Source organism: Nerophis lumbriciformis, linkage group LG15, assembly GCF_033978685.3.
Source record: "Nerophis lumbriciformis linkage group LG15, RoL_Nlum_v2.1, whole genome shotgun sequence".
In the NCBI taxonomy this organism is placed as follows: Eukaryota; Metazoa; Chordata; class Actinopteri; order Syngnathiformes; family Syngnathidae; genus Nerophis; species Nerophis lumbriciformis.
In genome coordinates this window covers 32,125,755-32,142,531 of record NC_084562.2, presented here as the reverse complement: position 1 = coordinate 32,142,531, position 16,777 = coordinate 32,125,755, and the positions used below count along the sequence as shown (strand labels likewise).

General features: G+C 38.4%; 1 protein-coding gene across 2 annotated transcripts in view; it reads right to left on the bottom strand.

Moving 5' to 3' along the window:
* wdhd1 (WD repeat and HMG-box DNA binding protein 1) overlaps positions 1-16,777 on the bottom strand; it is an 88,534-nt gene that overhangs the window by 22,222 nt on the left and 49,535 nt on the right. For both annotated transcript variants that reach the window (XM_061975055.1, XM_061975056.1), the window contains exons 12-23: positions 16,767-16,777; positions 16,481-16,665; positions 14,823-15,064; positions 12,734-12,871; positions 8,488-8,644; positions 8,264-8,378; positions 7,834-7,965; positions 7,538-7,752; positions 5,260-5,384; positions 5,113-5,169; positions 1,218-1,249; positions 959-1,123 (exon numbers count right to left, since the gene is read on the bottom strand). The exon at positions 16,767-16,777 is cut by the window's right edge. In XM_061975055.1, coding sequence (XP_061831039.1) covers positions 959-1,123; positions 1,218-1,249; positions 5,113-5,169; positions 5,260-5,384; positions 7,538-7,752; positions 7,834-7,965; positions 8,264-8,378; positions 8,488-8,644; positions 12,734-12,871; positions 14,823-15,064; positions 16,481-16,665; positions 16,767-16,777 — 1,574 coding nt within the window. The remainder of the gene's footprint in view (positions 1-958; positions 1,124-1,217; positions 1,250-5,112; positions 5,170-5,259; positions 5,385-7,537; positions 7,753-7,833; positions 7,966-8,263; positions 8,379-8,487; positions 8,645-12,733; positions 12,872-14,822; positions 15,065-16,480; positions 16,666-16,766) is intronic.

Here is a 16,777-nt window from a genome sequence, read left to right as displayed (position 1 = left end):
ATAATGATTACCGGTATATATGATGGCAACTAATGGTAACTAATATAAGAACCAACATGAATGAATTATATTCATGCTGAAAAATCTGATTTGTACTTATTAGTTGGTTTATTAAACTAATAAAAATACAGTGAAGGGAAATTCAATGTATACTGCTGTATGTCTTGTGTTGCACACAGCAAGAGATGATTATATATAGTAGATTATATATAATACAATAGATAATGGGTAACACAAACAGTGTCAGGTTGGGGGTGGAGTGTTGGTTGGTACACTAAATTATCCAATTGTTTTTCTTTAAAATATAACTTGAATTGACTTGTTTACTGTTATTCCTGTCCCTCCGGTTTTACATACTTGTGACTAAAATGTTTTTGGAATATTATTTAATGCTAAAGGTCAGTTAAGTTCAGTTTCAGTTTAGTCATTTATTTAGCCAGTTGGCCAAAGTGCTGTACAGACATAAGAAACAATCTAAAAAAAAATTGTGCAAGCAGCGTCACATTTACCGTACATTGTAACACAGAAGGATGAATACAATACAATAGTAAAATATACCTTAAAATAAGTGCAAAATATATCACATACAAATACTAAAATGTAATAAATAAATACAATTGTACAAAACAAGACATAAAACGACCAAGATATCCTGCCTAAATGGACTCGAACGCCGAAGGGAGTAAAAATATGTTTTTAGCCTAGATTTAAATTGGATTAGGGACTGGGAAAATTTAATAGATAATGGAATGCTGTTCCACAGTCTAGACCCTGCCGCTGAAAAGGCTCTATCTCCACTGGTTTTGAGCTAGGTTTTAGGCACAGCCAGGAGGAGCTGGTCTGAAGACCTCAGGGTCCTGCTTGGAGAATAAGGCTGCAGCATCTCAATAAGATATGGCTTGGTGTAACCATTTAAAAACAATACGTAAAAGAAGGTTAACTATTGGTGCGTTAGTACCTTGGTCTTTGGTCTGGGGGGGAGTGGTTTGAGGACGGTGCTTTTGTTTGACTTTCCTGCAGATGCACTGAGTGGAGCTGACTTCCTGTTGGACGTCATGTTGTCCAAGATGCTTGCCACACGAGGCTGACCAGAAGCAGAGGAGGACTTCCCCGCACAAAAAACCTGTATAAAGAAGCACAACGAAACAGTCTCCTTTAAAAAAAAATATTTCCTATACATAACCAGAAACATGGTTTATATTATCAACAAATCTCACCTTGAAAGGGTTTGAGCGGCCAAGCTTACCAGCTGGAAAACAAAATTGAGAGATGCATTATTAGAATACAGAACTAGTTATCATTAAATATTTTGCAATTCATTGATTTCTGCTCTGCACTCATAATGTACAGCTATACATACAGTACATCCATCCATCCATCCATTTTCTACCACTTGTCTCTTTCGGGGTCGCGGGGGGGTGCTGGAGTCTTTCTCAGCTGCATTCGGGCGGAGGCGGGCTACACCCTGGACAAGTCGCCACCTCATACATATATATACATACATATATATACATATATATATATATATATATATATATATGTATATATATTAGGGCTGTCAAGTGATTATTTTTTAATCAGAATAATCATACTCTAAACCTGTGATTAATTACAATTAATTACTGGTTATTATTTGCTTGCATAGATAACATTTGCTGAAGAAAATACTCCAATATTTGGGTACAAGTACAATTTAGTAGTCAGAATGTCAAACAAACGTTTTTTTTAAAGTTTTACTGAACTGTCATTGATTTGCTCAAACCTTGGTGAAAACAAGTATCGTAAAAATTAAGTTCACATTTTGAAAGTATTTTGCAATTTGCAATAATCTTGCAAACAAGGTTCAGTTACTAATCGATAATGTGAAAACGCACTCATAAACAACTTAACATACTGCACAATTTACTCTTCTTTAGTTTAAGCAATTGTTTAACAAACAAGTTTGTTTAAGTTTTTCAGATGGCAATGCTGATTTCTTTCTTTGGTATATGCGACCCCAGCTTGTTGTGATTACGGTACTTTCAGATGTACAACGTTCTCCAGGAAGCAAAATAAATTCACACACTGTAGTAGCAAGATGATGCTCTTGTTTGCGTAGTACAGTTGGTTCATCCTTGTTGTAATTGTGCCTCTCCAATGTATTGTACCACAGATCAGCTGTGGTGATATGAATGACTTCTTCTTGTAGGACTTGGTCTTCACAGATGTTAGATGTCCTGCATGTGATGGCTGTCCATTTAGCAAAGGCATATGTTTAACTTAACTGTGCTACTTTTGTTGACAACATTGAATCAGTAAAGTTTGCCAGCATAGCGTTCTCCTCTGCTTCTTGTCTATGTAGCTAGCATTGATGCTAGCATGTAGCTATCGACGCAGCAGCACCACGTGACCGACAGCAGCCGTCACTGCTCGCTGAGGACTGCTTGCATTTCACCTAAGAGTCTCCAAGACACAAAAAAAGTCTCCAATATCTCCGGGAAAAATCACTAGATTTGTCGCTAGTAGCTGTTTACAAAATAAGTCGTCAAGAGGATTGACAACACTGTGGGCGTCACCTTCAAGTACGTGTTTCGCTTTAAGATGGTATTTCAAACTTGATGTGCGCCAATGATAAAAACATTTGTCACTGCTATACCAACAAGTACCTTAGTTTTATCTAAAGTTCTGTTTTTAAAGCGAAATTGGCCGTCTCTCATCGTGATCACAGACTAACAAATGCACGCGTCTTCCGGGTTAAGTCTCAACCCTGAAGTGATTAATCATCATTCATATTTGATAACGCAACCATTTATTTTTATTAATCACATGCGTTATCGCGTTAAGGCTGACAGCCCTATTATATATACACACACAAATACATACACACACATACATACATACATATATATATATATGTAGTTATATATAGTTTTGACGGAGCAGAAACGTGTGAACTCGTTGGGAGTTTCCTCCTCTCCCAGCTCGCTAGCCTCAATCTGAACCTTGGTATTTACCGTGATGACGGACTGGCAGTGTGTCGCGCCTCGCCAAGGAGCAGCGAGAATACCAAGAAGCGCATATGCCAAATTTTCAAAGAGAACGGCCTACGGATCCCGATTGAAGCCAACAAGCAAACCGTCAACTTCCTTGACGTCACTTTCAACCTGAGAAATAACAGCTACCAACCATTCACGAAACCCAACACAACACTCCAATACGTGCACCATGACAGCAACCACCCACCCACCACCACGAGAAGAATACCTACCGGAATCAATAAAAGGCTATCGATGCTGTCATCTAGCAAAGCTGAATTTGACCAAGCAACCCCCCCGTACCAAAAAGCCCTTGATGAAAGCGGATACAATTTCACCCTCACCTATGAACCCACGCCAGGAAACCAGCCAAAAAAGAACAGAAAACGAAACGGCATCATCTGGTACAACCCCCCATACAGCAAAAACGTCTCAACGAACATTGGACACAAATTCCTCAATCTGATTGACAAACACTTTCCCAAAGACAACAACCTAAGAAAAGTATTCAACAAGAACAACATTAAATTGAGCTACAGCTGCATGAACAATATACGACAAATCATCTCAAACCACAACAAAACAATTGCAAATGAGCCGTCGACCCCCAGTCAGAGCGACTCCAAAACCAACAAAGCATGTAACTGTCGAAAGAAACCTGATTGCCCCCTCAACGGGGGGTGCTTACAAACATCAGTTGTCTACCAATCTAAGGTAATACGCAAGGACATTAACACATCCGACACATATGTAGGATTAACCGAGGGTGAATTCAAAACCAGATGGAACAATCACAAGGCTTCTTTCAGGAACAAAAACCTGCGAAATACCACAGAACTCAGCAAACACATTTGGGACCTCAAAGACAATAATGTTGAATATTCAATAACATGGCAAATTCTTGCATCCAGCACACCTTACAATAGTGGTAATAAAAGATGCAACCTATGCTTGAAAGAGAAACTGTTTATTATTTACCGTCCAGACCTGTCATCCCTCAACAAGCGCAGCGAAATTGTAACAACATGCCGCCATAGACGGAAACACCTCCTAGGTAACACATGAGCCAATCACCACGCCCCTAGGCCAGCCTGTACCCACCCACTCTGTGCCCTATATAAACCATGGTATGCGAATGCTCCCATTAAAATCTCCTGACGATTGAGGGTACCCCCCTCATGAAACAGGCCTGTAGAGATGAAATAGTCTTGTGATTTTTTTCCCACACATACATATACATATATATATATATATGTATATATACATATATATATATATATATACATATATATATATATATATACACACACACACACATACATACATACAGCATATATACACACATTAGGGCTGCGACTAACGATTAATTTGATAATCGATTAATCTGTCGATTACTACTTCGATTAATCGATTAATAATCGGATAAAAGAGACAAACTACATTTCTATCCTTTCCAGTATATTATTGGGGGAAAAAAACAGCATACTGGCACCATACTTATTTTGATTATTGTTTCTCAGTTGTTTGTACATGTTGCAGTTTATAAATAAAGGTTTATTATTATTATTTTTTTTAATAAATAAATAAAACATGATATACCGGTATATAAAAAAAATGCCTCTGGCATGCGCATAGCATAGATCCAACGAATCAATGACTAAATTAATCACCAACTATTTTTATAATCGATTTAATCGATTAGTTGTTGCAGCCCTAATACACATACATATATACACACATTCTGTATATACATACACACACACATACAGTATATATTATATACATATATACACATGTATATAAAGGGAAACCTGTGAAACAGGCTTGTAGGGATGATATAGCCTCTTGTGTTTTTCCTGACCCAACGTATATACACATATGTATACAGTATATGTGCGTCAGAGATATCTATTGTGCGCCGACATCAAAACCAACGCACACTATTAGTGAGTATCAGTGAAATATACAGTAAAGACAAAAATGCAAAATTGGGGGTTTTCCACCACCATCTTATAATTCCAATTACTCTACATTAGTCCACAGTATTTTTTTTTGGTCATTAGTGAAGATAACATTTCTCCATTGAAATCTAACTTACTGGGTGGGGTGGCTTGCTTTGAAGGTGATCCTGTCACTTTGGCAAACGGGTTGAGACCTACAGCGTCAGACACAAGTCACAATAAGCACGGTGTGTTGGAGGATCTACTGTCAATAAATGTGTGCATAGAGCTCAGAATCAACTGACGTTTTGGGGCTACTGCGCCATCTTCAGATTCCATTTCCTCTTGGTCCTCTTGTTCCTCGGGCTCTTGGTCAGGTTCTTCCTCTTGTCTATTGTGATGTTTTTCTCTGTCCTCAGGCTGGTCATACCTGTCAATTATGTCAACCAAGTATAAAACATCTCCACATAAATACAGTGGAACTTGTTTATGTCAACAACACTGGATGACCGACATAAGCATTTGTCAACACAAATTAAATGGAAACTAAAACTAGCCATTGACTGCACATTTACTTGTGACTTTGTCCAGAGACATTTGGCTGATAATTAAGGATTTTTTAAATGTTTTTTGTCCATTTGTGCATATTTGTATTTAGATTCTTCTGCTTTCATGAAAGGCTATTCTCGTATCCAACAGAGCTTCTGTGGTAATGGTGTTGTATGTCCTAACTACAATGACAATAAAGCTTTTTTAAATGCACAAATATTTATTCCAGTGGCTAACAATCTAAAAAAATGGAAATGGTCGCATTGTCAGTTGCCAATGAAGAATCCAGGTTGATGATGCCATGCTTTTTATTTAAAGCTTATTATTGCACTGAACAGGAAGTCACTGAGAAGCATGTTTTAATGCTTTGTAACTAGACAGTTATGTTGCTGTTATTGCTTCACGCTGCCCAACGATAATGACGAATTTAACAATACTATGACACTTACCATAAACTGACAATGATTATGCAATATAGACAATGTACGATAAAAATATACAAATCTGGTCAACGATACAGATTTTAATACTATTGTTATATCATTAAAAATTAATTATAGCTGTGTTCCGCAGGTTTTACATCGAAAAGCGAACAAACACAACCTCAACGCAATGTAGCATTCTCGCTAGCAGCTAATGGCCCTTCATGGCGAAAAATAAACTATGTTTCTTACAACTATTATTCCTGAAGGACGAGGAATAGCTCAAATACGCTAACCACAATCTAGAGCTCTTGAATGTAAAGAAAGATGGGCCGATCATCGCTTTTGTAATTTTTTTACAAAGTCAGGAAATAAGTCCCTGGTCACAGAGGAACTTTAAGGGCAAAAAACTAAGGATTTAAATTTGAGCAAATAGTAGGATATAATTTTAATATTTTCTTGATATAGTTACATCGGCATCCTCTGTTTTTGTCTAATTATACTGGTAATTGTGATCAAAAATGTAATCATTCACTGATCTTAAAAATGTTAAGTATTGCTATGGTCAATAATGCCCCTTTAACCATTTGGTATTGGTTATGAACCCAAATTTATAATATACCCCAAAAATAATATGAAGTATGAAAACAACAGAAGAATAAGTGCTTATTACATTTGAACAGAAGTGTAGATAGATTCAACCAGAAAAGACACAAAATGTTACTGCATGTCAGCAGCCAGCTTAGGAGCTTTTGTAACCAATTTTGTAATTGTTCTATTGTCATTTAAAACAACAAAAATATATTGTGATATTCAGTATATTTTTATTGCAAGAGGCGGCAATACACAGGTGTCCATAAAGTATCTTTACAATTTAAAAAAAATTATCACAAAGTCAGTTGATAAGATGTTTTAACCGGATTTGCTATATTTACTATAAATCAGTGTTTTTTTAAAAATTTGTGATCACATTGAAATGTTGTGTTTCAGGTATTCTCTTCTATTCCATTGCCACCATTGATGAAGCTATGCTACAGCGAACAGTGAAAGCAACTAGTGGTGCCTATATATAGGTATATTAAATGAGGTAAAACAACTTTGACAACCACTGATTATATTAGACCAAATCTAGTTAACAAATCTTGTCAACTTCCTTTGTAATACGTTTTTTAAATTGTAAAGAGACTTTATGGACACCCTGTACATCAAGTTATAGATTTTAGGCCATATCACCCATCCCTAAAACAGACCCATCCATCCATCCACCCATTTTCCATCCATCCATCCATTTTCTACCGTTTATTCCCTTCGGGGTCGCTGGAGCCTATCTCAGCTACAATCGGGCGGAAGGCAGACCCATTTTTATAGTAATAACCCCTTTGAGTCTCACATGTCAACATGTGAGACTACATTCTGAGACTGCATTCTATTATGTCAACAAAAACAATTGACTCTGTATGTTAACGACGAATTAAGGGGGCTTTTTTTCAGTATTAGGAACAACACAGCGATTTATGATTGAATGAGGTTGTCAACATAAGCAGGTTCCACTGTATAAATATAGCACATGTTAGTGACTGACAGAATTTATTTGAACATATTTTGGCATTACCCAGATGAAGTCTGCCTGATGTCACAATATTCGGTCTCCTCCTGCTCTTCATCCTGAATCCGAGTGGCTTTCTCATGCGCAATCTCGCTGAGGCGCTGTGCAAGGACCATGCGTTTGGATCTAGACGCGTATCGAATGGCAAGCATCACCACATTTTGAGTCATTAGCTCCGCCAGCTCCACGCAGCGAAACTCTCGTTCCAATTTACATGACAGCTGGAGAAATAAAAAGCAATTACTTGGTAAGAAAGATAGCCATTGCATAAAATGAGGCATTTGTAAAGCTTTTATGCTAACCGCAAACATCTTCATAAGCAGCTCCTGCTGTTCTTTCTGCGACTGACTCTGTCCATCCTCGTCCACTTCATAACCGCTGGACGACAGGAAGTTATAGTGGTTGTGGAAGAGCACTGAGCGCCAGAACTGTTCCTGTAACAGGACAAATGAAATGAGTCAGAATCAAATTCAGGTTATCTGATGACACTTTTAAATGGAGAAAGTCCGGACACCATGCATGATTATAGAAAAATTATAGTAAAGATTCCACTCAAAGAAGGAACCTTAAATCAGATCTGAGGCTCAATGTAGAGCAGCTTTCTGCTTCGGCCATTTGAGAAAGAGGGTACAGCAATGCCAAAGTGTATCTGACAGTGTCCCCTGAGAGGTATGTACTCACTTTTAAAAGTTATTACATAATATGTGTTTGCTGTTCATTTGCTAAGTTTACCTCCATCTGTCCTTTCTCAGTAGTTGTCTGACACAAAGGCAACTTGAAAGGCAGGATGGCCACTGCAGGTCTGGGCAGGGTGGGTGGATACCTGGATCCTTTACATGGTATGCATCTTGAAAAAAAACATATTTTACAAATAAATATTGCATTGTACTCCACTTGAGAGGAATATGTTATCTATAATGTGCCATGCAGATGTGCACGCCACACACAGGATTTACCTGAGTTGCTGAGGGTTCTCGTGTACCCCAACAACCCAATAGCTGTCTGATTTGCTTTTGCATGTCTCTCTGGTGTTGCAAACGGGCGTCCATGTGTGGCCCAAGGAGCGATTCAGCATTCGTACCACCCCCTCTGAATCTACATAACATGGGGTACCTGAAAAAACACAACCCGGATGACAAAAGAATCAAGTCATGAAGTTTAAGATGACCTTTGTCCACAACCATGATGGGATTTTCTTACCATTTTTACTTTAAATATCAATCTGGATTATTTTCTCCAAATAGAGTGAGACTAATAAACTGGTATTCTACAGGTAAAAGCCAGTAAATTAGAATATTTTGAAAAACTGGATTTATTTCAGTAATTGCATTCAAAAGGTGTAACTTGTACATTATATTTATTCATTGCACACAGACTGATGCATTCAAATGTTTATTTCATTTAATTTTGATGATTTGAAGTGGCAACAAATGAAAATCCAAAATTCCGTGTGTCACAAAATTAGAATATTACTTAAGGCTAATACAAAAAAGGGATTTTTAGAAATGTTGGCCAACTGAAAAGTATGAAAATGAAAAATATGAGCATGTACAATACTCAATACTTGGTTGGAGCTCCTTTTGCCTCAATTACTGCGTTAATGCGGCGTGGCATGGAGTCGATGAGTTTCTGGCACTGCTCAGGTGTTATGAGAGCCCAAGTTGCTCTGATAGTGGCCTTCAACTCTTCTGCGTTTTTGGGTCTGGCATTCTGCATCTTCCTTTTCACAATACCCCACAGATTTTCTATGGGGCTAAGGTCAGGGGAGATGGCGGGTTAATTTAGAACAGAAATACCATGGTCTGTAAACCAGGCACGGGTAGATTTTGCGCTGTGTGCAGGCGCCAAGTCCTGTTGGAACTTGAAATCTCCATCTCCATAGAGCAGGTCAGCAGCAGGAAGTATGAAGTGCTCTAAAACTTGCTGGTAGACGGCTGCGTTGACCCTGGATCTCAGGAAACAGAGTGGACCGACACCAGCAGATGACATGGCACCCCAAACCATCACCCAACCATGCAAATTTTGCATTTCCTTTGGAAATCGAGGTCCCAGAGTCTGGAGGAAGACAGGAGAGGCACAGGATCCACGTTGCCTGAAGTCTAGTGTAAAGTTTCCACCATCAGTGATGGTTTGGGGTGCCAAGTCATCTGCTGGTGTCGGTCCACTCTGTTTCCTGAGATCCAGGGTCAACGCAGCCGTCTACCAGCAAGTTTTAGAGCACTTCATGCTTCCTGCTGCTGACCTGCTCTATGGAGATGGAGATTTCAAGTTCCAACAGGACTTGGCGCCTGCACACAGCGCAAAATCTACCCGTGCCTGGTTTACGGACCATGGTATTTCTGTTCTAAATTGGCCCGCCAACTCCCCTGACCTTAGCCCCATAGAAAATCTGTGGGGTATTGTGAAAAGGAAGATGCAGAATGCCAGACCCAAAAACGCAGAAGAGTTGAAGGCCACTATCAGAGCAACCTGGGCTCTCATAACACCTGAGCAGTGCCAGAAACTCATCGACTCCATGCCACGCCGCATTAACGCAGTAATTGAGGCAAAAGGAGCTCCAACCAAGTATTGAGTATTGTACATGCTCATATTTTTCATTTTCATACTTTTCAGTTGGCCAACATTTCTAAAAATCCCTTTTTTGTATTAGCCTTAAGTAATATTCTAATTTTGTGACACACGGAATTTTGGATTTTCATTTGTTGCCACTTCAAATCATCAAAATTAAATGAAATAAACATTTGAATGCATCAGTCTGTGTGCAATGAATAAATATAAAGTACAAGTTACACCTTTTGAATGCAATTACTGAAATAAATCAAGTTTTTCAAAATATTCTAATTTACTGGCTTTTACCTGTATACGGAGTTTTGTTCTATTCTTTTAGGTGTTCTGGCAACCTCAATGAAGCGTTGTCAATAATAAAATGATGCCTTACACATATTACTAATAGTAGTTTAAATACATTCAACTGTAAAACTAGGTTCCCCTTGAAAGCCTTATTTTTCTAACTGGCGATTAAGGCACACGCATCCTTTTTGACCCTTGGGCCGTTCTATAGCAGGGGAAACTTGGCAGCAGTTCACTAAAGCTAGTTAGTGATTTCCCACAAGCAATAAAATAATGAGCAGAAATGGCGAAAAAAAAGGTCACATTATGGAAATATCAGGTTCAAAGCCATGGCAAGTTGTTCTCCGGACAAGAAAAGACCATTTTTCGCCGAGAGACGAGGCGACATCACTGCAGCAAATGCCTGCTGCGCACTTCGTTCAGAGGAGGGTGGTGCTTCACCTCCATGTTTAGATTATAGTTAAGGTGCACTGATAACATAAAATGTAGCTTGTTACTGTGACTGCTTTAGTGAGTAAGATGACATAAAAGCTCAACAGAAATTAAAAACGGTAGGCAGAAAGTTGCAAACAGTTGATCCAACATCAAAGCATGTCAAGACGCTTTCTGAAACCATTCACACTCTTTTCCAGCTTCAAAATAAAAGCGCTATGCTATACATCCGGTTTAACTACAATAACAAAATAAAAATGTCTCACATTACGATGATGCTTAGTCGAAAAGGTTTTATAATGTTATTCTGTGATATTTGCACCTAAATAAGAAAATTCCAGTATGTCAGTTGAGGAATATGGGAGGCCTTCAGTATTGTTCTGGTTGGCTGAAATATTGTGTCAATTATTTTATAACATGTTCTGGTCGAGTCCTCAATTACAGAATGATTAGCAGGCTGAATATTACATTTTGTTAATAAAAGAGAAGGTTAATACATTGGCATGCAGCAACATGAAGACCATTACCTTGTACAACATATAATGCACAGAGAATCAGAAGTATTTATTCAGGTAGAAATATCACAGATTACATTATTCTTTGACAATCAAACTATAATCGTAAGAATCCACATTTTGTGTTATTAATGTTTGAAACTGGTATTTAAACATGAAAGTGTAGCTCCTCCTCTGAATGCAAGTGCTCTTAAAGCAGGATTACAAATTCTGTATTTCAACAAAATACAAAATCTGGCAAGACACCAACACACTGTAGGTATTTAAAAAAAAAAAAGTATTTTAATTAGAAGTGTGTTTGTCCTTTTTGTTTTGAGATGTTTAAAAAAGAATATTGTTTAAAACACATTAATTTAAAGCAAATTATTTGTCCAGTCATGGTGTTAAAATTAGAAAATGATCTGTCTAGGATACACTTATTAATTATGAAAAATTATATCAGCGATTATCGCCATTTATTTTGAGTTAACTGTGAACAATGCGATTAATCGCGATTAAATAATTTAATCTTTGGACAGCCCTATTTAAAATATTAATAAAGTTGGTCCTTTTGTTACGTTTTTTGTTGTTGTTTTGACGTATGCCCATAAATCCTTAATACTGCACATAAAGAAAAAGATAACTACTTTTGTGTTCATGGCGGAAGAATACAGAGGCAGAAAAATATGCAGTCCCATGTCGCTAAACTGAGGAAGGAGGTCACTTTTGTTCTTTTTAGTTAACTTCTTGCCCTTTATAATTTTTTTAAGCATGAGTTGCGCCCTTCACAGCATGTCAAAGAAAGTGAAGCGTGAAGTGAAATTAGTAGGGCTGTCTTTGACTAAGGGCTTTCATAGTCAAATATGATTCCGATCAGACTCCTCCGAATCTAATCAACTATTCTAAGACACCCCTAGAAATGACTCACATTCTCAGAAAGTAGGAAAATGCAGCTCAAATGCCGCCACCATCATCAAGGATAAAGATGATCTTTGAACATTTGATATGATCTGCTCCTATAAAATGGACAGAATGAGCAGCGCAATGATGTCATTGTTGAGCAAAAGGCCTGTCTCTCTTTTTTGCTTGCCCGACGATTTGACTACGAGGTCAGTAGTCAAAATAGAATACCTCCGAATTTAATCATCAACTATTTTAAGACAAAGATGAGCAGCATAGCGGTCTCATTATTGAGCAAAAGGCCTGTGTCTCCTTTTCTTGCAACTATTCTCCCAGTGTGCAAGACAACCACAATATTAAGTTTTTTTGTTTTTTTTACTACTGTTTCATTTAATTCTTGAATTAATCTTTTTATGACTGTATTTTATGGTTTTCATGTGTTCTTACATCACTATCAGGGTAGCGGAACTTGTACGTAGAACCTCCTGTATTTATGTTTTGTCAAGAAAATCATACGTGTGTGTACCTTCGGCAGTAAATCCGAGCCAGGAAAGGAAAGATTTGAGGGAGAGTGGGAGAGGTTCGCCGTTGATAATGTGCCTCCGCTTTTGACCAAACTGCAGTAACTGCACGCCAAGCAGCTGCTCCCCATCAAAACCTGTACCTGTCAGGTGAAACAGGATATAGAAACAAACAAAACATAAATACTTCACTAGCCTGTACAATGTGATAGAGGCAGCATGGGCCATTACATCCTGAGAAAAAAAATTATAGAAATAAACAAAACCTTTATTTTTATTCAAGGTGCCATATGTAATAATTTCATGTCAAGTCATCATTAAATGGCCTTGATATGTCAAAAGGTACGGAGCCCCTAAAGGGACATGGGGGAACATTTTTTTTTAGATATGTATCTCGTGCGCACGCAAAAGTTTCTCGTGGGCACGTGATAGTTTCTCGGGCACACGAGATATGTATCACGAGAAAGCATTGGATGCATGCGCGTGGTTTGAGGTGTGTGTGAAAATGCCAGTCCAGGAGTTAATTCGGTTGTATTTCCAACTAGGACTTTCCCCCATGTGTGTTGTGGCAAAATGTGAATGCCTGCTTTTCTTCGCGGGGGCGCGCAGCGCTTGCTGAACCCGCATTTTTGGCTTGGTGTGTCACCTAGACAAACACTTTATCTTCCTGGTTATTGTATCGCTACTTGTTTGACATTATTTAAGACTTCATCGTGCCCGGAAAAGGACAGTTTGCCTCTTCTGTGGCATTAATGAGATTTAAGAGTGTTGTTAGTCCGATGTTGATGTGATAAAACCTCTTTCTTGTTTGGAAGATACACACAATTGTAACTGTTATTTCTTCTTGCACATAATAAATATGTACAACGTGTTTGGATGTATTCATTTATGTAAAATTGTCATTAAATGTAATATTGCCTGACAAAAAGTGATTTGACATAATATTTTGATATTTACACATCGCATATTTACACACGCGTATTTTACTAGAATACCCTTATGAGCACTAGATGTATCAAAATCAAGTACCTACTGTACTGTTTACTTGTTGAAATACCCTTTTTAGAACAAATATCTACCCAGATGGCCACTTTGTTGCTGCCAAAAATTGATTTCAAGTAATATTTTGCGTGCGCACGAGATACATATCTAAAAATGTTTTTCCCCCATGTCCCTTTAGGTGCTCCGTAAAAAGGCATGAATACATCATGTTCTTTTTGAATACCTCTATAACTGATAACGGTAGTTCCGCCGTTATATGCTCATTTAAAAATTTGATTTACAGCTCTGAAATATTGTTATTGTTTTCATTTCGATGCCCCGCCCTCCACCGTTTGACCAATTAAAAAGTCTGCGAGTGTGTCACGTCCAGGTTACCAGTTACGCACCACCACCTTCGTCGAGCTACTACCACTGGTAAAGTTACTAAACATGTCAGACCTTAGTAAATCTAAGAAGGCCTTGTTACGATTCTCAACTTATTCATGACAAAGCCAGGAGCAAAATGAGGATTTGTATCGGGGATGACTTTGAAAGATGGAGACGACTGAAGGTGGAGAAGATTTTTTCATCTGACACCAAACTTGCTAATTACCTCCTTGATAGGTAAGTCAGGCATTAACGTTTTCTTATTACTTATAATACTTTTGTAAATGGAAATGGTCATTTCGTATGTAAACTATAATGTCCAATACAGTTTATGATCTTGTCTAACAAAGCTAGTATGTTTGTGCAACGAATGCTTAGCATGTTCGCCCGGTCAATGTAAAAAAAACACATGTAAGTTTATATTGAGAGAGTTATAACAATTAAATAGCATTGTACCCCGCCTTCTGCCCGAATCCAGCTGGGATAGGCTTCAGCACCCCCCGCGACCCCGTAAGGGACAAGCGGTAGAAAATGGATGGATGGATGATTTGGTGGAATGATCCATATACCAGTCTGGTTCATTTATTGCTTTTTTATGTTGTAAATGTTTTTAAAAAAACACATTCATGTTTTTAGCTTGGACATATCCCCACAGGAACACTTGTTTTACTTTAAAAAATAAAATGCAACTATGTGTGAAAATATGTATGTGCATTTGTACAGTACCTCTGTGGTAGACAATGAGTAACTGCTCTCCATGTCCCGTCATACAGACAACAGGCCCCGACAGGCTGAAGATTTCCCTCTGAATTCCACCGATGGAAAAGAATCTGACCATGAGTGCGCTGGTGGCAACCGCTGCCCAGCCTTGACCCAGACAAAGCGCCTTTGCGTCCTCACCCTCGGGTAGGTCAACCATCCACTCCTTGTTGGTGTCCCATGATGAGAAGTGAAGGCACTGCAACTTGCTGCGAAGGCAAAGAGATGATGTTGACAGACAATTCAACACGGTAACCATTTTAATTAGGCCTTGGCTTCATGGATTTATTTGCAAGCACCTGAAGACACATGACACATTTTGTCCTTCCATTATTGTTCTAAATTAATGCAAATGCCATATACAGTGGTACCTCAACTTACGAGTATATTAACTTACGAGTAATTTGAAATACGAGCTGTCTCTCAGCTCCTTGTTCTGCTTCAAGTTTGGAGCATACCTTGAGTTACGAGCATTTTCCCCATCAGTTGAAGTACGGTAATATTTGTAACAGGCTTGTGCCCTTTAAACAATAAAGCGTTTATATAGTCTTACTCGTTGCTGTTCATGCTTCATTTACACAAGAAACAAAACCATTCAGGCAATAAAGAGTTAATATATTGTTGCACATTGTTGTGTCTGATTTGTTTATACATAGAACAAACAACAGTTTTGATTAGACAGTTGACAGTGTTTAAGCGCCACCCAGAAATTGACACATTCCTCCAACCATCGAAAAAAACATTTAAAATATCTGCTACCTGCTAATATATTTTACTTTGTTCCGACTAATCCTGACTCAATAGACTGAACGGTTAAGAAGCATCTTGAACAAGACAACGCTTTTGCCAAGGTAAATCCATCCATCCATTTTCTACTGCTAGTCCCTTTCGGGGTTGTGGGGGCTGCTGGAGCCTATGCTGAACAATATTGTAACATTATTTTATAAAACTACTGTAGTTGTTTGTAGCACATGCTATTGTAATGTTTATCAAACAATATTTATTGTCGAAAAGTTAGTTTTTCCCCTTTAAAACATGTTACAATTGTGGGGTGTTTTGGAATGGCGGATTAAATTGATTTCAATTCATTTCAATTTGCGGCGCGGCTTTGAGATATGAGTGTTTTGAGTTTCAAGCTCAGTTGTAGAAAGTGCTCGTAAGTTGAGGTATCACTGTATCTGTTGTCATATTTAATAAGCTTAGTCTTGTCATATTTATTAAGCTTAGTCGGTTTGGTCTTTGCATCCCTTCATGAAGTGGATGGATTTGAAAATGTGATCAATGTGCTGTTTAAATAAGCAGCAGGCGTGGTATACTTCATGTGGCTAAAGCGAATTTACCATGTGTGGCAGTCAATTACATTTTAAATCCACTAACCCTAAGGTCAGTCATTGGCCAAAAATGTTTATTTTATAGTGGTTCCTATTCATAGCTATGGCCTTTTTAACAGAATGTTGCAGACCCCTGACCTATGACTCGAAGACCCCAGTTTGAGAATCCCCACTAACTGCTGTTGTCCACTTGGATGTTTAACAGGTACAACGACTTGGCAGAAAGACAAATGCTGAAGAAAAAAAAGTGATCGCCTGTCAACTTTATCTGACTCCGGGCATCAGTGGGCATACCTTGCAAGCTCATTCGTGCTGGGGCAGGCCAATAGTACGGCCTCTTGGGAAATATCCGCCATGGTGTGTCCCAGCATGTTGGTGAGGTGCATGGCGTGGTGCACGGCTGTGTCATGAAACTCCACGTCGATGGCATTGTCCTGCTCGTCGTTGTAGCCTCGCACTATTCCTACGGAGTTCCACATCTGAGGGACAGTTAAGAGTGGATGTATATTGGTCCAGGTTTATAATTAACTAACCATCAGCATTCATGCGGACAGTAAGATGATTGTTTTGTGTTAAGTACCATGAAGCGGT